General features: G+C 41.5%; 1 protein-coding gene across 8 annotated transcripts in view; it reads left to right on the top strand.

Moving 5' to 3' along the window:
- The first annotated feature begins 4,821 nt into the window (after positions 1-4,821).
- LOC148013560 (proteasome activator subunit 4-like) overlaps positions 4,822-26,478 on the top strand; it is a 165,960-nt gene continuing 144,303 nt past the window's right edge. For 6 of the 8 annotated variants that reach the window (XM_087667580.1, XM_087667578.1, XM_087667581.1 and 3 more), the window contains exons 1-2: positions 4,828-5,432; positions 25,709-25,811. In XM_087667580.1, the coding sequence (XP_087523706.1) occupies positions 5,215-5,432; positions 25,709-25,811 (321 nt within the window). In that variant the 5' untranslated portion in view covers positions 4,828-5,214. Of the gene's footprint in view, positions 5,433-25,708; positions 25,812-26,478 lie in introns of all 8 variants that reach the window. The other 2 variants (XM_087667583.1, XM_087667582.1) reach the window with 2 other exon arrangements.

The raw sequence follows: 26,478 nt of genomic DNA, 5'->3' as shown, positions 1-26,478 counted from the left end.
AACCTATGTGTGGCATAGTAGACCCATTGGCAGATTCTAGAATCTCCATATGTGTGGGGTTGTTACCACAAGAGGAAGGGATTCCTCCTATGTATGATATTTTTTGGGGATCCTTGGGTTGCAACATCTATTGCTGGATGGCGGAGGTCACGATTGTTGATTTCTATTTCAAATTTGGCCTCTTGCATCTTTGCATCATCAAATAATTGGGTTCCGTCTACAAATTCCTATTCATCCCCCTTGTCTAACTTACTAAGGACCTTTGATGGTTATTCTTTAAGTGGAGTTTGAGAATTTTCTGAATCTAGATTGATCAGGAGGGCAGTATATCTATCTTGGTTGGACTTAAACTTGAAGGGTTTCCTTTTTTTATATGTAGAAATCTTAGATTGAAGTTTCTGAAAGCCTTCTGATCCTCTTTGGTCTAGCTAGTAGGAGGGCTTTCTAGGGACTCAGGTCTTTGTTCCTATTTTCCCTAGTCTAGGAAATCTCTCATGGAAGGCCCTTTGTTTGAGGCATTTGAAGCGCACATTTAGGAGATTCTTGTAGATCACTTTTTGCATATGGATGATTTGACCTCTAGGGTTCATAATTGTAATGACCTCTCTAAGCTTCTTGTTAACATCTATCTCAACTAATACTTGAGGGTGTCAATAGGGGTTAATATCATATTAGGGTCTCTGACCTAGCACCTTATCTAATGGGGATGCAATGGAGCTGAAGCACTAGTAAAGCAAGTTTGGTAGGTCAATGAATTCAACCAAACTAGGATGTTGGTGGGTCCGAGCTTCACTCCATGAGGTAAAAAGTCTAGGGTCCATTGAAAGAGAGTGAGTGAGGAGTTACACAACATCCAAAGCCCCCAAGAGAGAAGGTTGATGATGATCTCCTTAGATTCAAAGAGGGATATGAATAATTGTTCGAGAGGTATCTCGCAAAGAGGACCCTGATGCCAATAGGGGCCCAGTTGTCTATGAATCAAGTTCTAAGAATTTTGGTAGGAGGACAAGGGCCATGGCACACGCCTATAAGCACTTTTTCTTGATAAATAGAAAAAATCCTACCTAGGAAATTGTCATAGAAACAAACAGAACACATACCTTCTCCTTCAAATTCTAGAGCTTAACCTCCTTCTTCTTGGTTTCCACTAGGAGCTAGTTCTACATTGCCTTGTGGGTTGACTCCCTAATATTTGCTAGGAGGACACGCACTTTGTCGGGGGGGGGGGGGGGGTGGCTTCCCATGTTGTCTTGTTCCTGACATCCTTCTTAGGGTATGGTGTTCTAGAAGCTCTTGGCCGGAGGGGGGGGCGCTTCGGGGTTGGGGCAGAGGGGAGATGGCTTTCTTTTATAGTTGGTTAGAGGCATTCTAAGGCCCAAGGTGAGTCCCCCTTGGAAGCCACGAGATTCTTGGTCAATGCCATGGAAGGGAGGAGGACTATAAAATATAGTGCAAACTTGAGGGGGGACTTGTCATTATTCATAACAAAGGTGGATTTTTTGGTACAAGACCAATGAGTGTAGGATCCATGGCTTGTACATTATAGAGTAGACTACTAGGAGATACCCCGACATGAATTAGGCCTGAACCATGGGGAGCAAGGTTGACCCAAAAAGTAGTAGGTTGTGGAAAGCTTACATTTACATGTAGCAACGAAGAGGAAGAAAATACATGATCAAACTGATGTGTACCTAAGGGCAGGGGACCTATCCATGTTTGCTTTTGGTTGAGTTTTAGGATACATGAGCACACACACTAGTACATGATCTTTAAAGAGAATTTGTGCACAAATTATACACGTTAATGTGACACACAATGTGATGCATGTTTAATAAACAAACATCATCTCCAAATTCTTTGTGGATCTAAGCGAGATTGCCTATTATATGTTGAAAATGTTGCTAAAAGATAGGTGTGGGAGAAAAAATAAAAGGTTCAAAGTGGAGACCCTTATCTTGCTACTTGCTTAAGGTTGGTACTGTTGCAAGCTTTGGTAGCTACGCACTCTATACCTCTATGTATATAGAAATTAACACTTCTCTATAGATATTTAAGTTGGCATTCACAATTATTATTGCAAGTTTTGATATCTATCTCATGTAAATGGTATAGAGAGAGAGAGAGAGAGAGAGAGAGAGAGAGAGAGAGAGAGAGAGAGAGAGAGAGAGAGAGAGAGAGAGAGAGAGAGAGAGAGAGAGAGAGAGAGAGAGAGAGAGAGAGAGAGAGAGAGAGAGAGAGAGAGAGAGAGAGAGAGAGAGAGAGAGAGAGAGAGAGAGAGAGAGAGAGAGAGAGAGAGAGAGAGAGAGAGAGAGAGAGAATCCTATCATCCCAAGCTTGCATATATTGGTATTGGGGGGAGGGGAGGGAAGAAGAAGCAAGGGAAGCACAACAACTTTGCCTGTTTTACAAATCACACAAAGCTACCATGAAATGGCTTAGAGTTCCTCCAAGGAAAGCTCACTGTTATTGTTTCATCATACACACGAGTATGACTCAACACATATTTTTAGCATGAAGGGAAGACACATGATAGAAGAAGTTTCACGATATCAAGAAAACTTTATAATGAAACAACACCATTCTACACCTATGTGTGTTAAGAAAACAATCCCTTTTTGATATATGCTTATGGTAATGCTATAAGCTGTAAGAGTTATGCACTCTATGTATGAAGGAATTGACATCTTCTTAATAAATATTTAAGGTGGCATTTACGATTACTACTACAAGTTTTGAGAGCTATGCACCTCATGTAAACGGCATCTTCTAATTGTCGAATCAACGGATTTTTGAGATTTGTTTAATAAATAGAAGGTTTACGCACTTTCCACTAGTAATACTACAATTAACAACTAAGTATTATTGAATGTCAAAAATACTTGGAATGTTAAAATGCTAAATAAAGATCAAGCAAACACTTGTGTATTGCTAATTTCTCACAAGTATAAGTAATTGACACTCAATGGAAAATGCATCAAATCCCAAGTATGCATTACCTTTTCACGTCATTGCACTTCTCGATGAGCAAAGTATGTGATATTATATAAGCCACAATTTGAAGAATCTACTTTACGATAGATGTTTGTGTTTCATAATCATAATAAACTTTGCACGATCAATTTCCTATGATACTTGCCCACAACCCACAAGCTTTCAAATAATTGCTTGCTTTCATGGAAACTCAAACAAAATATATATAATGTTACACATGAAGCATGGAATGAATGGTTGCATGTGATATTCCATGAACCACAAGTTGAAGAATGTTATCTATATAATGGTTGTCTAGGTCTCTATCATGACAAACTTCACATTTCACTTCCAATTAAAATTGGCGATAATTGAAGGTTTCAAATATGTGCTTGGATTTAGAAAAATTCAAATGAAAATATTGATATGATGGTACATACGAAGTAAGGTTGTCATAGTAAGTGTAGTAGATAAGAGGTGACTTTTGACATGAGGCTTGCAAGTGTCCCAAAAAGATAGGTTAAATTTTCATTTGTAACAAGTACTCTAGAATTGCAACATGATTGAAACACATGAACACGCTATAAGAATGGAGATCACAAAATACTATATGTGTTGTTATGTATAAACCGCCCTATTATTCACTTAGACCCAGTCAAGATGTTTATACTTTTCGATCATGACTTTGTGTTGTCTTTGTAGGTCAGTTGCGAATTGGTTTGTAACAAGCATTGTATTTATTTATATTGTTTTATTAGGGAATTCACCTACTAGTTAAGGTTGTTAGAATCATCAAAGTCACTAATCAATGGGACTAGAAAGTTAATAGCCTTGTTAGACCCCATGGACCTATTTGCAAATATGCAATTAAAGTGTCAAATTATATACTTATTGAAGCAAATAGACATTTGACTATTGAAAATTATGCCTCTTAATATATATTTTGGTGATTTGGTATTTTCAAAGTTGCAACAAACTTAATTATGTTTAGGTAGGACTTTCTTAGCAATATTGTAAGAAGTGAGAAGACTTTTGATTTGAGTACACATTTGAAAAAGTGAGATACAGCTATTGTGATAGCGATGTTTCTTATTTCTCAAGTGACATCCTTACCTCCTAAACAAATATGAAAGCAATTGCTACACAACATGTATTGCAATGTCTAATTGAATGAAACAAAAAGTGAATATTGATGGAATGCATTGTTTTCACATGTTCTCCTTTTAACCATATGTTCAATAATGCTTATATGTATAAAAAGGCACACCCACTTTGCCAATTGACAACACTTGAGAGCTTGTAAAGTTTGGCTTTTTACTTATGAGTAGATAGAGTAATGTTTAGGACCATAGTAAATATGTAACATCACTAGCTCAATTATGTTTTGCTTGAATGGGGATGTGCTTATGCCTAGACTTCGAATCCATGACAAAGCAAAATCCGTGATACTCAGTGTGATCCTTTTTAAAGGCAAGTTATCTCCAAGTAACAAGCCATATACCTACATGCAATCGACTCATGTGCAAAGCAAAGATACTACTTAGCTTGATTGTCTGCTACTTTTACACATGCTTTTCAATTCCTTGTCACTCTATCATGCTTGTTGTCACATACAAAGAACCTTTGGAGATGATTGAAGTGCAAGAACATAGTTCAAACTTCTCCAAGGTATATACACATGCTGAGGCTAATTCACTTAGGCAAACATAGAATATACGTATGTACACACATATATACGCGTGATATAGAAGCAATCATGGGATTTCTATTGTGATGGGTCCTCCTATGTTGGCATGCAAGGTTAACATAGCGTAAGCTCACCCAATCAATCTTGAACGAGAAGGGAAATACCACCAGAACCCGTGTTTGTGAAGGTGGAGAGACCACCCAGAATCTTCCACTTTTCCTAAAGCGTGTGCATTTTTCTTTCTCTTTTGCTGTTGCTGTTGAATCTCAAGCCTGGAGCCGATGGAATAGGAGGGAGCATAACCGTAAGCCTCTCTCTCCAGAGAGCCTGCTTATACTCGTGCTTTTCCAGCTCAAAGTCTTTTCGGGCCGAAAGTAAAAGAGGGTATCTTGGGTCTTGACCCAGAAGCTAGGAAAAGGAGAGAGAGAGAGAGCGCGCGCCCCGCCCCTATTTCGCTTCCACTCTCAGTGGCCCGGTCCAAAATTTTCCGCATTCATTGTCTGGGTAACTCGATCCAGGAACCCATCGTCGTTTTGCTGTCCATCTCGATCCCATCCATGGAAGAAGATGGACGGAATTGCGTTGAAGACGGCCCGGGTGCTCCCTCTGTAACCGCCCATTATTACAACAGGTGGCTGCCACCAGCTGTTGCAAGAGAGTTGAACACAGAATACCAGAGATTTCACACCGTGGTCCAGCTGCTTCAGGACGCTTCCCAATCTGATAGCCTCGCCTCCAGGCTTTCCTCTTTGAGATGGACGTCAGTTGTTAACATGTAAGTGCCCCTTCCTGGTGTTCTCTATTTCAATCATATCAAGGTTTCCTGAATGGTGTTTCTACTTCAATCATATCGAAGTAGGTACCCTTCCTGGTGTCTTCACTTCAATAATATCAAAGTTCAATCATATCGAAGTAGGTACCCTTCCTGGTGTCTCCACTTCAATAATATCAAAGTTTGCTGACCGGGATTCACCAGCAGTCAAAGAGGGCAAACGATGTTTTCTGACTGGGGTTCACCAGTAGTTAAAGAGGGCAAATAGTTTGAAAGAAAAAATGCTTGCACTTTGTGAATGAGCAAAAAGAATGCAGTTCTACAAATATTACGTCAAGTCTTGATCGTGCACCACTGTAATCAAGCAATATGAAGTTGCGTTAATCTCTCACTCGAGTCATTGGCTGTATATCTGCGGAGGGCAGGTACTAAAAGTACAGTTCTGCCTTACTCTGGTACCTTCTCTAGATTTCAATTACCATACACTGAGATATTTACCTTAGCATACTCCACAGCTCATAGCTCAGTACAGAAGGAAGGGCAATGGCCTTTATGTGGTGTAAAAAGAAATTCATAATAGATGGGCATGGTTGTCTAGCCAATCAACCTATAAGTGGTATATGCTTGAGAGCTTTGGAGAGTATGCTTGTCTCGGCAATCAAATTACTGGCTAGTTATTTGTTGCATTCTTGTATTATTTTATTCAGTTTGATGCAGTCTCCAACAATTGGGAGCTGTTCGCGAGTTGTAATTGGTTGACCAGTCATTTTTTGGCATGGAGATCGGACTTATCGCAAAGGTACTTTAATGAATGGTGGTCGATCCAAATAACGAACCAAGCACCGTACAAATAATGTCACCAAATTTTAAGTGCATGGATCACCGCTAAAAAGGGTTTATTCAAATCGATAATTTGCAACATGAGTGTAATACTAACCAATTGTTTCAATGTTTGAAAACATTGATTGAGCTCATTGATCAAAATAAATGGTGGAGTAACATGCTTTTTCTTGCTTGAGATACCCTTAAGCAAGCATAGTCCTTAATAAACTCGGAAAACAATCAAAGAAAACCCAAAAAAGATTTTACTTGTCTTATGGTCCACGGAATAGGTCAATCGAGCGAATCTTTTTGGAATAATTTCGGATGCCATCATTTGAGATGACATGCTTGATATATAAAAGCTTCATGTGAAAAAATTCGCCCTTGGGTACCTTTACAAACAAGCATTCCCGCCTGAAGAGACGTAAGATGATAATAGGTGGTTTGCATGCTCCTTCGATGACTTACTATAAATAAGTACGTCATTGAGGAGAACAATTATCCATTTTTTGAGATACGGACAAAATAAATCATTTATCATATGTTGGAAAGTTGTGGAAGTATTAGTTAATCCAAAGGTAGGACCAAAAATTGATATTGTCCATATTGTGCTCAAAACAATCTCCGAGGTATTCTTAAGAGCTATCTATATCTAATGGTATCCGGACCTAAGATCAATATTAATGGAATAATTTATACCATAGAGTTGATCTATAAGATAATCCATTCGAGGTAATGTATACTTGTTCTTGACAGTCTCTTCATTAAGACCTTAATGATCTTTACGGAAGTGTATTGTGCCATCCTTCTTTTTCGTGAGAAGGACATGTATACCCCACGGAGATTTACTAGGTTTAATAAAGCCCCTTGCTAGGTAATTGCGAAGTTGTCTACGTATCTTGTTCCGCTCTTTCGGGCTAAACTGATATGGTTGTTGAGTGATGGGATGGCTATCTAGCAACATCTTGATCCTATGATCTAATGCCATGGCTGCATCACAATTAGAGAAAACTCGTTAAGTAGCCACATGCCAAAGGGAGATAAGTGAGTTGAAGGAGTAGCTGTAAGCCAAGGATCAAGTAGAAACTGATTTTGCAAGCAAGGCTGAATGAAGAGACTCAAGCCCTAGTGAGCCTGCCATGCCATAATGACAAGCTCGTAGGGCTCTATGAAAACCTGCAACAAGGGGAGATGGAAAAGTTCTATAAATCCATAGAAGAGTTAGAGTTCATGAGAGAGGAAAGGGCAGATAGGTATCGAGAGGAGATAGAGAAATTGAAGCAAGAGGCAACCTCGGAGTAGGAGGAGCAACAGAGGCTAAAAAGAGAGATCAAAGATTAAGAGCAGAGGTTGATGATATTGGATCAAAGGCAAGGAGAAAGCCTTGAGGAAATGGAGAAGAGAGCAGAGGATTGGGCGAATCATAATGAGAGAAAATTCAAAGCTTTGGTGCGCCATCTGGCTCAAGTGGAAAATGACAAAGTGCTAGCTGAGAGCAACAGAGGCCGCCCAAGTGAGTTTCGAAGCCCAACAATGCACCTTCCTGAACACGCTGCTAGATGTCACTCAAATGGAGGAAGGGGAGGCCATTGACTTCATAAATAAGAAGCTAGGAATTGCATGCAGGGCCCTAAGAGTAGGCTTGCAGATGCCGCTGCAACCCGTGGGTGTCAGTCTTAGCCTTGAGGAGCAACAAAACTATCTATTGCAAGCAAGCTTGACCCCACAAGAAGTCGATGCACTAGGGTTTGTTGAGGGGGCACAACAGGCAGGCCAGAGGAGAAGAGGCTAGCACAAGCCATAATATGGGAACTCACGAAGAATAACCCATTCCATAGCCTCCTTTCCTACTCCCAGAAGAATAGCAGCAGCAAGTAGACACCTCTATTGAAAGAAAAGCGGAGCTTAAGAGGAAGAGACAACGGATGGTGAAGCAAGCAAGGCAAAGATTGAATGCCAAGCTAGCAATGGTGCCAACCACGCCTATCCTAGCAAGCCAAGATGACAGCCCAGCAAGCTTTAATGTGGCACTTGTGTTTTGGGAGCAGCAGGAGACCACTAGAAGGCCCTTCGACCTTAATTTTTGATTCCTCGCCAACTTGCATAGAGTCAAGGTGGTGGAAGAGGTGATTAATGTGGGAAGCCGGTTGAGAGACAAATGGACCTCGGAGAGAGTAGAATCCCACCCTATGGAGGAGGCAAAATTTTGGCAAGATAAAGTTTTTGAAGTGCCTAGGGCTGTGAAGGGCTATGAGTGCCAACCCACATGGAGGAGGCACATTTTTTATGTAAACATGGAGGGCTTTTTGTAACACCCTACCTTTCGAGAGAAATAATCCAACCTCCATGCCATATCGGAGAAGGGTGGGAGTGGATTTTAACCCAAGCATCCACAACTAGTATGACTTTCCATGGATCTACAACGCCAATGCTACTAAACCCAAAGAGGCCCTCGTTTTCACACCAAAGGACCTATATGATTGAGATGATGGAAGTTTGTTAGGTGATTTGGAGAGAAAGACATCAATGTATTTATGAGTAGAATCAAATCCAAATACTCACTTACATTTGAATTAGTATCAATATTATTCTTAAAGGAGAGAGAATTACATTGTACCATAGATGATTGAGATTGAAGTTGCATATAAAATAAATGTAGGTAACGATATTTGGATCATGAGAATGTGTATTTAAATTCTAGAGTTCGTTGCATATGTACATTAGATTCGGTGATCTCAGAAGCTGAATAGCCCTTGATCATATATAAGTGACCATCAAGCTCAAAAGAAAGTATATGAGTTTTATAATCAATGCACGAAGAGAAGGATCTATCAAAGAACCATGTCATGCCAAAGATGACATTGATATGGTCCAAGCTCATCAATCAAAATTTTAGAGACTCATGGTGTTGGATCGAAATATCCAATCTTAGCATTGTCCGATCCCAATGATCCATAGTCGGGCCATCGTATGACGAACATGATATTCTTCGTCAAGGGGTGCTATGTGGAGTTAAATTTCTTGTGCTAGTCAAGAAGAAAGAAAATTGTGAGCAGAATTACTATCAAATAAGATTGCAACTATTTAGTAGTTAATATTGCCAGTAAAGTTCAAAAGGTCATGCGAGCCAAACACAATTTTATTCACAGAACCACCATTGGAACTACTAGCATTTAGAAAGCAATTCTCTATAAAAAATTGAAAAAAATAATTGGAGTCTCTAGAGATTTATTGAACCCTAAAAGTTAATTTCACCTTCTTGTTTTACGAACACTCTTTGTCTCTGTGAAAGTGCCTAGCTTGATGTCATGTAAAACAATGTACTTTAGAGTGATCCTCACTACAAGGTGATTTACACTTACCATTCTTTTTCTTGTGCAACTCTAAAGGCTATTGATGGAACATTGCTAGAATAGAGGGTTTCTTTGACTTGAAAGTATAGGCAACTTGATGGCATCCATCCGTTGATTGACCATCCCTACTTGTAGCCAAAGTGTTCTTGGCATACCTATAGACGTCCTCCAAAGAATGTAGAGGGGTGCAGAGCATCCAATTTTGGTAGTTTGGTAGCAATCTAAAGAGATAGTGCATATAGAGTAATGCTCGTGGATCCTATAGGGTCTTCATTTTATGAAAAAGATTCATAAATTCTCATGAATATATGTTGAGGGTCTTCTTGTTAGAGTTGGACAGCTGGACATTCCCTAGACAGGCAGGAGCCACAGGAGCGATTGGAGCAAGTGACACGTGGCAAGCAACATCAGTTTTTCAGGTCAGACAGGCTGGTCGAACAACACTGCTGTCAGTCGGCTGCATTTAATGCAGCCGACATGGTATTTTTCATCATTTCTTGCTAGCCTATTTATTGGCCCTGATTTTTGCAGTCCTACATATTTGTGCTTCCAGATTTCAGGATGTAGATCGTGGAGACTGCCCTCGGGGCTGATGGAGACTGAGATCTTCGAGGTGGAGACATATGTAGATATTCTCTTTGCACTTGTGTATATTTCTACATCCTTATGCAACATTTTTCACTTTAGATTTTTTGTGTTTCATTGTCTCTCTCTCTCTCTCTCTCTCTCTCTCTCTCTCTCTCTTTGTTTAGTCTTTGTTTTGGTCATTTGCTTCCGCATTGCTTCACTTTGACATGGTATCAAAGCATTGGACTGACCGAGGAGATTTCAATGTGACACGAGGCTGCGTTTTCAGTGTTCAAGGGTTTTCAACATTCAAGGGCGAGCAGGAGGGTTGCACATCAGGCGCATCAGAACAAGGTTGAGGCGAGTGTGGGCATGCGAGAAAAGCTGATGTTGCTGCTGCTGATTTTTGATGTTAGAGAAGAAAGAAGGTTATGTTTTGGGCTTTCAAGTGCAGATTTTACCTTTTCATCGCCTCTGGTGGGTGAAGGAGTGGGACGAGCAGTCAAGAGCCCTAGCAGGCTGCATTCTCACAGTCAGAGGGGGTTGTTTTTTGTGTTTTGTGCAGGCATTGTAGGTGAAGATGTCTTTTGAGGCCGAGACAGAGTTTTAGGTAATCATGGACCGGAAGGTGCTGGTCTTATCGGCTCTTCCATCGGATCAAAAGCTCGATGGCGAGAATTATTGCATCTGGCGGGTCATGATGATTGGCATTCTAGAGCCCTATAATTTGGCAGAGTTTGTTATGGAGGTTATTTATCATCATTCTTCACAAGACAAGTCCAGACTCTCTTCTAGTGATAAGATGGAGTTGGCAAAGGCTCAGGTACATTGGGATAAACTCAATGCTCGCATCCATTTATTTTTATATCTCTCATGTACTACAACTGTTCTCTCTTATATTGAGCATTTGATGGTGGTCTAGGAGATACGACTGGAGCTTGATTAGATGGACAATTGTATGACCGCCATGAAGCGAGATTCTTTGGAAGTGCAGATACGGACCATGAGTGTCAACAAGTCATCTTCCATGCGGGAGCATATTGACAAGTTGAGACAGCTTTATATGCAGGTCCAAAATGCAGGGGAGGTGATTTCTTCTGAAGACATGGCGATAACTCTTCTTTCATAGTTACTACCTTGTTTCAGTGGTTTTATTTCGCCTTGATTGCATTAGGGTGGTCTGAGGCTCTTCGGTGGGAAGAGTTGGTTCCTATGGTCTTGGACCAAGAGGAGCAATTGAAAGGGACCAATGCTTCTAAATTAGAGGCTTTGGTTGGTCAGTCCTCTTAAAAGAAGGGGAAGGACCAAAAGGAGGAGGAGGACAAATCTAAGAAGGTCAAAGAAAAGGAGTCTACTTGTCACATCTATGGCAAAACAGGTCACTGGAAGAAGGATTGCCCCAACAAGGAGAATAAGGAGAAGGAGAAGAAGGAGAAATCTTTAAAGGATTTCAGAGCAATAGCTGCTCCCTCATAAGTTGCTTTTCTTCACTTGGAGGTGGTTGAGGATTTGACCCTGACAGCTTCTGATGCTGTGGCAATAGCCCCATATACTCGGGAGTGGATTGTTGATAGTGGTGCCTCACAGCACATGACTCCTTCTTCAACAGGTGTTACTCATTTGCGGCCTTTGCATGGCTAGATTCTCGTTGGTGACAGTTTGTCTATTCCTATACAAGGACGGGAAGACATGCATCTTATTCTAGATGTACGAGGTGGTGCCCATACATTCGAGGTGCTTTATGTGCCGGCCTTGGGGTACCATCTACTTTCAATGCACAAGATTTGAGCCCTTGACTTCTTGGTTAAATTTGATGTGGATTCTTGATTGTGGATCGATACATGTTCTTTCTTCAGGTTATGAGGAAAATGGAGCCTACAAGTTGCAGTCTTCTTCTGCCTCGACTTCTCCTCTTTTTACCTCACAAACTTAGTCCAAGCTTTAGCATGCTCGGTTTGGCCATCTCAATTATGATTATCTTCGGAAGGCATCCAAGGGATAGCTTGTCCGAGGTTTGCTGGATATTGTGGTGATCCAGTAGCCTTGTGTATCTTGCATCCATGGGAAGGAGTCTCATGATGTTGTTCCCAACAAGGCTTCGAGGTGGTCTTTAGTACCCTTGGAGCTTATTTCTATTGATCTTTGTGGACCGATGAGGATGGAGTTCCTTCGAGGGAGCTTGTATTTCATGCTAATTGTGGATGATTACAGCAGGATGACCTGGGCTTATTTCTTGAAGTTGAAGTTGGAGGCTTTCTCCAACTTTAAGGATTGGTTGCTCTTTGAGGAGAACCAATTGGGCTAGAAACTGAAGACCTTACAATCGGATGAGGATGGAGAATTTGTTTCTATTGAGCTGGCTCATTTTTGTGCAGATTGTGGTATTTACCAGGAGTTTGCCAATACAAACACCCCTCAGGAGAATGGCATTTTGGAGCGGAAGAATTGTAGTGTGATCGAGATGGCCGGTACCATGATGGAGCACCATTAGACACCTCAGTGTCTTTGGACTGAGGCTATGGCTACTGCCATCTATATCCTTAATCATTTCCCTACTTCTGTTGTTGTTATGACTCCATATGAGGCGTACTTTGGGTCTAAGCCAGATGTTTCTTATTTCAGGGTTTTTGGGTGTGATGCCTATCTTCACATCTCGAAGACACAGCGTGACAAATTTGAAGCGGCTTCCAAAAGACAGGTGTTTGTGGGCTATAGCTCGCAGTCTCAAGGCTATCGATTTATGATTGTAAGTGGGATGTCTACACAAGCCGTGATGTTCAATTCATGGAAGTTCTAGCCTTAGAGGGGGGTGAGGAACACTATGTTCTTGGAGATCTCGGTGATAGCTGGGTGCCGACGACAGTTCCTTTGGAGCCTGTGCCTCTTGAGGACTTTGCTTTGGATGAGAAACTTAGTTTTCAGCCCTCGGATTCACCGATTGCTCCCCCGCTGTCGGTGGACCTTCCAGAAACCTCAGTAGATGGAGACTGATGAGGCAAGATCCAGCCTCCTTGTTGGGCTCGCGACACTCTTTGTGATGCAGGGATTGAGGGGGTCCTTGAGGAGTGGCAGTTGCAGGATGGCCCACGGCGTTCTCAGAGGAACCAAGCACACCACACCAAGCTTGTTTACATTAATTATTGTTTGATGACTCGTGTCATGCAGGATTGGGAGCCCATCTCCGTGAAGGAGGCTTTATAACATGATCATTGGCGGAAAGCGATAGAGCAAGAGCTAGAGTCGATTGAGAGGAATGACACTTGGTATCTTGTGCCTAAGCCTCCTCATAAGAAGATCATTGGAGTCAAATGGATCTTCAAGTCCAAGTACCGTAGTGATGACATGTTGGACAAGCACAAAGGCCAGCCTTGTTACTAGAGGTTTTGCATAGTGCCTAGGCATTAATTTCCATGATACTTTTGCCCCTATAACTCTTATGGCTACTATTCGTGTAGTTCTTGCCTTGGCTAGCTATAGGAGATGGCCGGTCTATTAGCTAGATGTGAAGTTTGCCTTCTTGAATGGAGAGTTGAATTATGATATCTATGTTGAGCAGCCTTGAGGTTTCGGTTCTTTTTGATGGCAAGGTGTATAGGTTGAGGAAGGCTCTCTATGGCCTTAAGCAGGCTCTCCGTGCTTAGAATGAGAAGATTGACTCATTCCTCTAGGAGAAATTGGGATATCGGGGTTCCAAAGCCGACCCCTAGTTGTATGTACACACCTTAGGTGGAGGTCGTGTGTTGTTTGTCTTTTATGTGGACTACTTGATTGTGACAGGTGACCATACTTAGATTGTCGAACAAACGAAGATAGCACTTCATGAGAAGTTTGAGATGATGGATATGGGACTTCTTCACTTCTTTCTCGGTCATGAGATCTATTAGACTCCGAGGCGGATCTTTATTTCCCATTAGCGGTATATACAGGAGCTCTTAACTACGCGTGAGATGGAGGGATGTAAGTCTCTTACAACTCCTATGGACCCGAATTGGAAGGCTACCGCTTATTTTGATTCTTCTTTGGCAGATGCTACCTGTTATAGGCAGTTGGTTGGCTCTTTGATCTGGCTTCTTAATACTTGTGTTGACTTATGTTATGTTGTAGGTATGCTAACCGGGTTCATGAGTGAACCCAAGGTGGTGCATTGGCAGGCTGTTCAGAGGATTTTGCATTTTCTACGGGGGACTCTTGATCTTGGGATCTATTATCCCATTGGTATAGGTGCTACAGACTTGGTACTTATAGGATGGAGTGATTTAGATCAGGCTGGCGATGTGGATCATCGGAGGTCCATGACTGGTTATTGCATTACCTTGGGTGTTGGTGTTGTTTCATGGAGCAGCAACAAGCAACCCACGTGTTATATTTATTGTGTAACTTGTTGGGAAACAAGCGCGAGGGATGACCGTCCGGGGGCCTTGGGCGCGCGAACGGGGTCAAGGGGAGCCTAGGAAGTAAGCGAGTTTAAAAATAGTACAACTCACTTGAAGTTGATGGCTGGCGGGGGAGTCACGATTTCGTTCTGGCCAGCAACTTCCTAGGCGTGACTGGGTGGAGAGTCGAGAGATCTCTCGTGCTTCATAAGAACAGTAGACACATATCAAAGAGTGTCGACACTAGGGAATAACCATTTAATACTGGTATCAGAGCCACGCGATCTGAAGCCGAGCCATGCTAACTACCACTTTGGCCATGTCCTGTCCCGCTGCACTAAAAAACGGGAAGCTTTAAATCATGACTCCTGTGATCGAAGACGGTCGACGTGGTTGGTGTTTAGGGGCTAGGCGACCTCGTAATTTGAATGGGGCCGGCGCTTGACACTAAATGACCCGCAATTTGTTTGGGTCGTTGCTCGACTTTAGGCGATCCGTAATACGTCTGGGCTGTCGTCCCTCTTCAGGCGACCCGTGACATGTGGCCAGTAGCGTTTTTAATTTTTCGCCCGTCTCCTCTTTAGGCGACCCTGTAAAACGTGGCCAGGGGTGTTTTTTCTCTCTTGGGAGAAAACACGACTGGGTTGGTCACACTAGCCAACAGGCTTTGTTCCTACGCGACCTGCACACAACCACTACAGATCGGAGGAAAGCCGCACTGTTCCTCGCGTTCTTTCTACTACTGAACTATAAAGGCCATCGACATCTGTCCTACCTCCGTAACCATGGTGCTTGGAATTGCCCTCAAAGGAAAAAGGGGAAAGATAAAGGAAAGGATGAGGACAAGGGCAAGGGAAAAGAGAAACAAATCCACATAGTGCAGACCTTGGAATTAAAGGGGCATGAAAAGTATAAATCTTTAGAGGTCTTGCACAAGGACGTACAACACAAGTGTTGTATGTCAACTTCTATGTGGCAACCTACCTTTGGGCCACATGATTTAGTTAGAGTACATGGATATCTGATAGCTGGAAAGAGGGTTAGAGTCATGATTAATGACTCTGCCACCCACAACTTCATAAGTTATGCACTTGCCAAAAAGTTGAAACTTCCCCAATAAAAGAGTGAGCATCAATACATTGTTTGCATGATGCAAGGTTAGGATAACAAAATATGGCATACAATGGTATCCAATTTGGAAATCGAGATTCAAGGATATAAAGATAAGCTTGATTTCTAGATTATGAATATGGAAAGAGCCAATATTGCTTTTGGGAGGGAGTGGCTATGGGGATTGGAACCATCCTTAAAGTGTAGTTATCATCGTAATACACTGGAATTTGAAAGGGATGGTAAGAGTTTTGTGATTCAAGGTGAACATGAAGCATATGATAACCCTTTGATGCGTTCCCTTGAAGTTCGGAAGCTGACTAAGAAGGAAGCTTGTGAGGTATATATGTTATGGTCCCTTCCTGTACATGATACTTTAGTCTTTTACTTTTTGTAATATAAAGCAACAATTTTCTTATGCTTGTGAGTTGAATGTAAATAATGAATCAAGTGGTTTGTTAGATGAATTTAAAGATGTGTTTCCATTTGACTTACCTAGTGGCCTTCCACCAAATAGGGGTGATGTAAATCACCCAATTGACATAGATAAGGATACAGGCCCTGTTTTTAAACCACCTTACAGGCTAAGTGAAACACAATACCAAGAAGTCGAAAGACAAATTAAGGATTACCTTGATAAGGGGTTTATACAACCCAACAATTCACCTTGGGCTTCGCCAATTTTATTGGTGAAGAAAAAAGATGGTTCTATGCGAGTGTGTTGATTATAGAGCACTTAATAAGATAATGGTGAAGAATAAATTTCCTATGCCCAGAATGGAAGATCTTTTTGATCAATTACAAGGGGCAAAATTCTTCACAAAGATTGACTTAAGATCAGGCTATCACCAAGTAAGAATTAAGGCCTAGGATGTTCCTAAGACGGCATTTCGTACTAGATACGGGCATTATGATTTTTTGGTGATACCTTTTGGTCTCACTAATGTACCAGCTACTTTTATGAAGTTGATGAAGTGTGTTACGGCCCTGTCTAGGATACTTTGTAGTAGTCTTCTTGGATAATATCTTGATCTTTAGTAAATCAAGAGAGGAACATTTGAAACACTTATGATTAGTATTCCAATTGTTAAGAACCCATTCCCTTTATGCGAAAAAAACTAAATGTGAATTTTTCACACAAGAGGTCAAATATTTGGGGTATATTATCTCGAAAGAGGGAATCAAGATGGATCCAGAAAAAGTAAGGGCAATTATTGAATGGCCATCTCCAAGGAACCTGGAAGAGCTGCAGATTTTCCTAGGCTTATTTGGATTTTATCGTAGATTCATTGGAGACTATGCCAAGATAGCTGTTCCAATGACGGACCAACTTAAAGGGAAAGGGAAGAGCTTTAATTGGGGAACAGACCAAAACGAAAGTTTTAAAAAACTTAAGGTAGCTATTGCTACAGCTCCAGTACTATTAATTGTGGATCCCAATAAACCATTCGTGGTTGAAGCTGATGCTAGTGATAAGGCAGTAGGCGCGGTCTTATTACAAGAGGGTCGATTGGTTGCTTTTGAAAGCAAGAAATTAGACCGTGCAAAACGGAATTATTCTATTTATGAGAGAGAGTTGTATGCAATAGTACATGCAATGAAGAAATGGAGGCACTATCTGTATAGTGTCAAACTTTTGATCTTGTCGGATCATGAAAGCATTAAGTGGCTTAATGACCAACCGGATCTACAAGGACGTAAAGCCAGATGGGGCAAACTCCTCCAAGAGTTCGACTATGAGATAAGGTATAGAAAAGGAAAGTATAATATAGTGGCTGATGCGCTCAGCAGAATGCCCATCATAAATGAATTGAGTTTTACTGAGTTCACTTTCGATTTGCTTGAATCCTTAAAAGGGAAATGCCAGGTTGATTCGGTATATTCCAACATATGGGAAGCAATATAAAATGGGGATCCAAATGAAAGAGCCTCCATCGAGGAAGGAACATCTGAGGATGTTAAACAAGGAAATGGAGCATTAGGGGTTGTGCAAATGGGATTCAAGTGGAAGAATTTTACCATTGATAATGGTTATTTACTCTACAAGGGTAGGATATGTGTCCCGAAAGATAAAGAAATAAGGCACCATATACTCTTTGAGTGTCATGATACCCCTAGTGTGGGACATCTAGGAGTTAATAAGACTTATAGTCTTATTAAAAGACAGTTCTATTGGCCTGGAATGAATAAGGACGTCCTTGACTATGTGGCCAAATGTAATAAATGTACAGATTTTGTGCTCATGCATGCTACACATATTTGCACTGTTGCAGAGATTTGGAGGAGTTTGGTACCTCTCTTCTGGATTTAGACATTTAGGCATCTCTTATCTCGAGTTGAAGCTGTGAAAGCTCTTTGTTGTAGATTCCGCTACGAGGAGAGATCACATCCATAGGATGGAGGAGATTCAGAATGAGCTTTCATTCCTTGGTACATATATTTCTTCGGAGGACCTAGCCGTGACACTTCTCTCTTACATCTTCCATCACTGATATATGTATGTGTTCTACATGAGTCTTCTCACTTCTCATAGCCGGGAGACTCCCTTGGGAGGAGCTAGTCCCATTGTTGCTTGAGTAGGATGTGTGTTACAGTGAGCCAAATTCCTGTGGAGCTCATGCACATGGCCATGCTTATGCGGTTTTATCAGGTACAGGACGAGCCAAGCAGAAGAAAGGGAAGAGGAAGAAGATGGAGCCATCTTTCAACTCTAATACAAGTCTTGTGGGGAAGCGTAGAGGATATCCCATGTGTCCTCATTGTGGGAAGACCTCGCACCCTGAGGAGAAGTGTTGGAGGATATACCCTCACCTTCGTTTGGGAGCGAAGGGTGGATTCACATTGGAGCCTTCGTCTACCTCTACTTTGTCACTTGCTATTTCAATTGACTCAGTGTTTCTACACATTTTTTAGGTGGAGTCGTCTTCTTTGACTATCTCTTCCTCTGAGCAGCCTTGGCTCATTGCTTGTGGTGTCTTGAGTCCTATGATTCCCTGAGGTGATTTGCTATAGGTTCTCCGTGTTAGAGATTATTCATCTGCTGGACTAGTATTTCTCACATTACCATTGGTGCAGTCCGTTCTCTTGGAGGTACTCTCGGAGGGCATTATTCATTATTCTTGTCAGTCAGTTGGCATTTTCAAGAAACAATGTGTATGGGTAGTTTGTTAGGTAGACGATGGTGCCATGTGGCAATGGGAGGACTGATTGCTGATTATTTTATTCATTTATGATGTAGTCGGTAGTTTTCTGTTAGGGTAGCCAGTTTTTTATTGGCCGACTGCATTATTTTATTGCATTCATTTCTCCTATTTAGCCCACTTGGTAGCCTTCCCCGCACATGTGTTTTCTAGGTTTTGATAAAAGAGATTCGGTTGGAGGAGATACGTCTATAGCCCTTGTATATCTGCCCTCTTCATTTCAGCATTACCTTAAAGTAGACTTCCTGCAGTCAACATGACGAGCATAGTTTGCATTCGTAAAGCCAACAATAGATGCCTTCTGCTTTCCATAGTAGATGCACAAATCCTTTGTGCCCTTGAGATATCTTATGATACCTTTCACTACTTCCGAGTGCTTTTTACTAGGATGTGCCATGTACATACTAACCACTCCCACTGTAAATGCTATGTCAAGACGTGTAGCCACCATAGCATACATCAAGCTACCCACAATTGAAGCATACGAAATCTTGGCCATTTCAGCCTTTTCATCATCTAATGTAGGGCTGTTCTCTACACTGAGTTTCACACATGGAGGCAATGGTATACCAATTGCTTTCCCTCCCTCCATATTGAAACATTGTAAAATCTTGGATACATACTCGTGTTGTGATAGATAAAGAAGACCTTTCGATCTGTCCTTGAGTATATGCATGCCAAGAGTACGATTTGCTTTACCAAGTTCTTTTATATAACAACCGGTATGTAGGTTCTGCTTCAATGTATCTAACGCATGAACATCACTACCACCAATCAATATGTCATCCACATACAAAATTAGTATAATAAGGCTGCCATTTGCTGCTTGAAGGGAGGTGAGCCTTGAAGTGGAAGCATGAGTGGGAGCAAGAGCTATGGTGGAAGGAGAGAGAGAGAGAGAGAGAGAGAGAGAGAGAGAGAGAGAGAGAGAGAGAGAGAGAGAGAGAGAGAATGTGGGAACTCCAATAGTCACAATGTGTGATCGGCCTTCCCTTTATTCAAATGTCAGTAAAAGAATAAAGAATGAAGTGACAGTGATGGATGCCCGCCGCTTACAGTGTGCATGCACGGGTACTATTAGTGTAGTAATATACAGGTGGCTAGGTAGAGGTGCCTTTATCCCCAACCTCCTCCCACTTAAAGGCGAATCTGCCTTAATGAGGAGTGAAAAGAAAAAAAGAAAAGACAATACAACATATACATAAATACAACAGGATGAGGAAAGATATCATCTCATCCAACGCCCATCAACCTCCTAAGGAAGGCAAAGTGCTTTATAGAGAGGCTTTTTGTGAGCAAGTTTGTAAGATTCTGGTTAGTTGAGATATTGACAAAGTCAATAGACTTGTTCTCAATGACCTTACGAATGAAGTGATATCTCACCTCAATGTGTTTTGTCTTTGCATGGAAGACCGGATTCTTGGCTAACTGGATAGCACTCATAGAATCCGAATGCAGTGTAGGGATAACATCTACAATACCAAGGTCAACAACCAAACGACCCAATCAAATGGCCTTCTTGCAAGCCTCAGTGGTTGCAATATACTCGGCCTTTGTAGTAGAAAGGGCTATGCATTTTTGCACCCTGGACATCCATGAAATACCACCTCTAGCAAAAGTGAACACATAGCCAAAAGTGGACTTCCCACTATCTGCATGTCCTGCATAGTCAGAGTCAGTGTATCCCACGACTTGTATATCCTGGTTGCCATAACATATGCTCATATTAGTAATGTCCTTCAGGTACCTCATGATATCCTTCACGGCATCCCAATGTCTCTTGCCAGGTATAGCCATATAACGTGCCATAACACCAATTGCAAATGCAATATCTGGACGGGTGGCTATGATGGCATACATAAGGTTGTCCACTGCAGACGCATAGGGAATCTTAGCCATCTCGGCCCTCTACTTATCTGTCTGCAGACAATTGGCCTGTGATACCTTCACATGAGAAGACAACGGACAGCCAATAGGCTTCACATCTTGCATACACAAGTGCTCAAGCCTCAAGGACTTCATGGTTATATACCTTTTGTGATAGATTGAGTAGTCCTTGAGACCTGTCACGCGTAATGCGCATACCAAGTATATGAGAGGCTTGTCCTAGATATTTCATCTCAAAGCTCTTCTTGAGTTGAGCCTTAAGAGCGTCTAGCTCGTCATGAGCTTTCCCTACTTAAAGCATGTTATCCACATAGAGTACCAAAATCAGTAATGAACCATCACAGGCTTTCTTCTTGTACAAGCACGGATCCAAAGCACTACAGCTGTAGCCTTGTGATTGCATGAATGCATCGATTTTGTGGTACCATTCCCTAGGTGCTTGCTTCAAGCCTTAAAGACTCTTCCTCAGTATGCACACTAGGTGTTCCATGCTAGGCTTTGCAAAGCCCTTAGGCTACTCCATGTATATCTCATCATGCAAGTCCCCATGTAAGAAAGCCGTCTTGATATCCAGTTGATACAAGTCCAAGTCAAAGTCCAAGTCAAGCTGTGTAGCCAAAGCCAAGAGACTAAGCATAGGGTGGTCATCTTAACCACAGGAGAGAAGATCTCATTAGAGTCAATACCATGCTGTTGTTTAAAAACCTTTGCTACCAATTCGGCCTTCTATGGTGGCTTGGGGTGTTGAGGGATACTTTTCAACTTGTACACCCACTTGCAAGGCAAAGCCCCCTTGCCACGAAACCAAATCCCATGTACGATTCTTATGCAACGAGTCAATCTCAGACTGCATAGCCCTCTCCTAGGAGTAATTGTCACACCCGTGTATAGTCTTATCATAGGTGAGAGTCTCTCCTGCATCTGTAATGAAGACATAATTTATGGAGGGCTCATAGCAGTTTGGAGGTCGTCTATCTCTAGTAGAACGATTCAATGCAGGTTGTGCTATCTGTCCAACATCCTGGCCATGAGGATCGGTTGCTGGTACAGATTGTCTAGTTGATTGTGTGGAAGTAGGGGCTCCTCCTGAAAGATAACCCTATGTATCTCAACAACTTTCTCAGGTTGCATATGCATTTTGTCCTCATGGAACACATCATCATGGCGACGGATCACTTTTCACGCCAGTGGATTCCAAAGACGATATTCCATTTTACTTGCATCTCCATAGCCAAGGAAAATTCATTTCACACTTTTAAGATCTAGCTTATTGCGTTTGTCCTTGGGCACATGGCAGAAGGCTTTACATCCACATGCAAACGAGCATATGAGGAAGGCTTTCTTGTCCATACCTCTACAACCTGGAAGTCAATACCACTGCAAGGTGACCTATTAATGAGATGCACGGCAGTAGAGATTGCCTCAGCCCAAAAATGCTATGGTAAGCCTGCTTGGCTAAGCATATTGTGGACCCTCTCCTGGATAGTCCTATTCATATGCTTAGCGATACCATTTTCGGGAGGGGTGTAAGGGGCGGTCAATTGACGCTTAATATCCTACTTGTCACAAAACTGCTCAAAGACACGTGAGACGTACTCACCCCCATTATGGGTCCTTAGGCATTTCAGTCTATGCCTAGACTGGTTCTCTGCTTAAGCAAGCCAATGCTGAAAGACTGCCAAGACATTAGATTTTTACTTTTATGGGATAAGCCCAAACCTTATGTGAATAATCGTCAATAAATGTGACAAAATACATCGCACCCCCTGATGATTGACAGGGCATGGGCCCGCATACATTTGAATGCACAAGAGCTAAAGACTCACCCATGCGTAGAATACCAGACTTTTTATGCGAATTCCTAGTCTGCTTGCCATATAAACAATGATCACACGACTCAAAATACGAGTCGTCAAAAGGTGGAAGATACTGCAAAGCACTAAGCATTTTCATTCCCTTAAGCAGCATATCTCCAAGACGAGCATGCCGGAGAGATACATGTGGGATAGAGCCTACCAACAAAACATGGTCAATAGTAGGAGATACAACCGAGGGATAGAGGTTGCCAGACTTGACACCTCTTGCAAGAACAAGCTTGCCAGGAGTTATCTTCCATGCAGAATCACCAAAGCATATATAATAACGTGCATCATTAAGTTGCCCAGTAGACATAAGGCTTTTAGTTAGTGTGGGCACATGACGTATATTATGCGGAAAAAAGTGCTACTAGAGGAAAATTGTAGAGTGACATTGCTAATGCCAACAATAGCAAGAGACTGATCATCACCTAAGCACACAGTACTAGATACATTGCGATAGGTATGAAACCACTCACGATAGGGGGTCATATGAAAAGACGCACCCGAATCCAAGAGCCAACACTGTGCATGCATAGATTGAGCCTTAGTCAACTGAGAGACATCACATGAAGAGGCTGCTAAGGTGTAGTCGCCATCGGACTCCTCAGGCTGCATGACATTTTTCTCCTCAATCTTTACGCTGGACTTTGTAGGCATAATTCTGCGATCATTGGAATTCTCTTGCAATTTTTCTTTTCCCTTTTCTTTGCGCTTGTTATCGTGCATCTTATGGCACTGCAGCCGTATGTGTCCTCTGCTTTCCCACAATAATGGCTTGTAAGATCATACTTATGTCCACGGGACTTGTTGCATCTACGCGACTTAGACTGGGACTTTTGAGAGTCCTTCCCATGACGATCATTATCTTTCTTGCCACTTTTGTCACCTCTAACGGATAAAGCATGTGAACTGCGGGAAGCATCGTTGTTTTTCTTGTTGATTTTTTCAGTTAAAAGAGCACTCTCTACATCTTTCAATTTCAGCCCATCAAGTTTGTTGGTACAGATTGCAGTGCAAAATATATCCCAAGACTCAGGTAAAGTGCCAAGGAGAAACAACGGATGCAGATTATCCTGAAACTCAATACCCTGTTGAAATAGATTCTTCATGATACAATGAAATTGGCTAAAGTGAGCAGACAATGGGGTCCCCTCCTTCATGCGGAGATCCATAAACTATTTAAGCCAATACATTTGCGTAGTAGGGCTTTGCTTTGCATAAAGTTTCTAAATGTTTTCCCATAGATTTCATGCACTGTGATCTTCATCTTTATTGTGGACCTCTTCAGAGAGTGATAAAATGATACTGGACTTGCATAATGCATCTAAATCAGCCCAGTCATCATCATCCATGTTCTTGGGTTTAAGACCTTTGTTTTTTAGTGGCTTAATTTGCAATTTCTGCACCAAAACTTGCCATATTTGAGACTTTCAGTAGCCATAGTTGGTGCTACCCAACTTGGCAATGTTAAACAAAGCCGTGTCTTTGAGACGACCAGCCATAATGAGTCAAACAAAGGCAGACTATGCAGAAAGCAGCTTGCTGGAATTAGGAGTAAACAGGCCAAAACCATTGCCAAAACAAGCTGAAAATAAGAGAAACTGCTAAAATGACCAGTTGTCCAACAAATAGTACCAAAAGTACATCAAGATGACATGATTAAGCTTAGTAAATACATCACAGTCCGCATAAAACAGCTTGCTGTAATAAATCATAGCAGTGAGAAAAAAAGAGCAAACAATGAGCTAACAGTGATCCAAAGTCAAGTATGATTGCCATGTCAGATCCTGCATGAAGTGGGCATGCAAGAAACATTGTAGCAGCCAAGAACCAGGAGCCAAACATCCAAATGTATTAGAGCAATCGATGTCAGTAGGACCATGAGCCAAGAACTCAAAGAGTAAGCCAAGCTAAGTGCATGCCTAATTGATAGGACCTGACTAAGGTTGGTGTATGCTCAAAAAGAAGACGGATCAAATTAGCCCAAAAGCATCCAATGCAGACAAGTATCTATCAAGAGCATAGACATGTAAGAGATCCCAGTCTCATCTACTCAAGAAGCTCAACTGCATAACCCCCAAGCTCCACAATATCTAGAGATAGCATGAAGCTCCCACTGGCAGAAAGATCGATGTCAATTTAGCAACCAAGCTCAAAGATAGCATGTGAATACATAAGGCATCATGGAGCCAAGACCATATATCAACAGAGCATCCAAAGGAAGGGATCAGTCAAGCATCACCTACAACATCCAGTACATTATGTAATAGTCAATGTCAAATCTTTGATAACCTAAAGAAGCATCCAAGAGCTCCAAAGTATGCAAATGAAAGCCCAACTTAAGCTCCAAGTGGCAATCAAACACAGACAATGTAAGGAGTATGCATTTTTGACATATGCATCAAAGCATGTACTGAAGGGTCAAGCATAGACCATAGGCATAATGACTGTCACAAGGCATGCCACTATAGACTAATGTCAATCAAATGCCAACTGAGACAGAGTTTGATTGAATCTCAAAAGCATGCCACTGTAGACTAATCTCAACAGAGATTGGGGACCACTGTAGGTTGCAAATGGCCTAGCCAATTTAATTATGGATGGGCAAATTTAATTTTGGATAGGGTCACAAGGGTTGAGATTAATTTTCAAGATTATTTACTTTTGAAAATTAATTAAATGGCTAGATAATGCAGAAAAATGGGTTTATACGGTTGTCACTTGGCAAAAATGCCTTGCGCACTGGCTACTATTGCGTGAGGTTGGGTTAGTGAATCTTGGTGTTTGTGACCTCATGAAGGTCCTTGGTCAGGGAATGCCATAACCAGACTGGATTTCTTATGGAAAGGTAATGGCAAATGCTATTGTCCCCGCATCTCATAGTTGGCAAGATTTTTGCAAAGCAATGAAGAAGGGTGACACAGTTTTCCGTTTCTAACAAGTATATATCTGTAGCAATCTTGTCTCTTTTACCAAATTTTATAGATGTTTTTAATGCTTTTTTTCTTGGAAAATGTGTTGGCTTTATTGGAAAAGAAACTCTTCGGTTTAGTTGTTCTTGAAGGAGGTTGGGTTTGTTTGAGTGCTCAAACACACAAATTTTGGCAGGTTCTTGAAGGCCAAGAGCACACTAGTTGTAGATGATGTGGAAAACTTGGCAAAGGTGTCTTTGGACATTTTACTGAAGTCATGTGACAGCTTATACATCCAGGTAAATAAATTCACACTTCTTTGCAGGTGTTTTTAAAAATTTTTTTGGGTTTTTTTGGGGGGGTGTGTGTGTGTGTATGAATGTGCATTCCTTGGAGGGCTTTTGATATTTTAGATCATTGCAGCAACAATAAAATAGCTAGCTACTATGTTGGTGATAAGCAAATTTGTTCCATGGATGTGCTGTACTATCTTTTTTTGGCAATTCTTTTTGTTTAACCCTTGCTTTGAGGACTATACCCTTTCTGCCCTTATGAGTTAATAAACAATAAAAATGTTTGTGTGTATCTCTGTGCGTGTGCGCATGCATGCACATGTGTGTTTGTGTGTCTGTTTATGTACTTTTTCGAATAGACTTTGTCATGAAGACTTATTCCCCTCAGGTACATTAAGGAACTAATCTATTAGCTGGCCCTTTTCCCACTGATACAAATAACAGCATCAAAATTCCAGAGCTTACAAGAGCCTTTGTGAGCAATGTTGTCAGACTTTTGATATGATTCAATGCTCGAAATTCTTGTTGCATGAAAACTTCAATAAAGGGGTTTCTTTTGGTGCACAAGGGTTTGAAAGAAGTGGTTTCTAATGACAATGATCATTGAAAGACACCTTTGGAACAATAACGTCTAGAATTTGGTCAGCAGTGCTCTCTCTCTCTCTCTCTCTCT

This window comes from Lygodium microphyllum, chromosome 26 (genome assembly GCF_053477565.2).
Source record: "Lygodium microphyllum isolate KBCC chromosome 26, Lygodium_microphyllum_v1.1.10, whole genome shotgun sequence".
In the NCBI taxonomy this organism is placed as follows: Eukaryota; Viridiplantae; Streptophyta; class Polypodiopsida; order Schizaeales; family Lygodiaceae; genus Lygodium; species Lygodium microphyllum.
The sequence above is the reverse complement of the archived record's forward strand: the minus strand, read 5'-3'. Positions and strand labels throughout refer to the sequence as shown.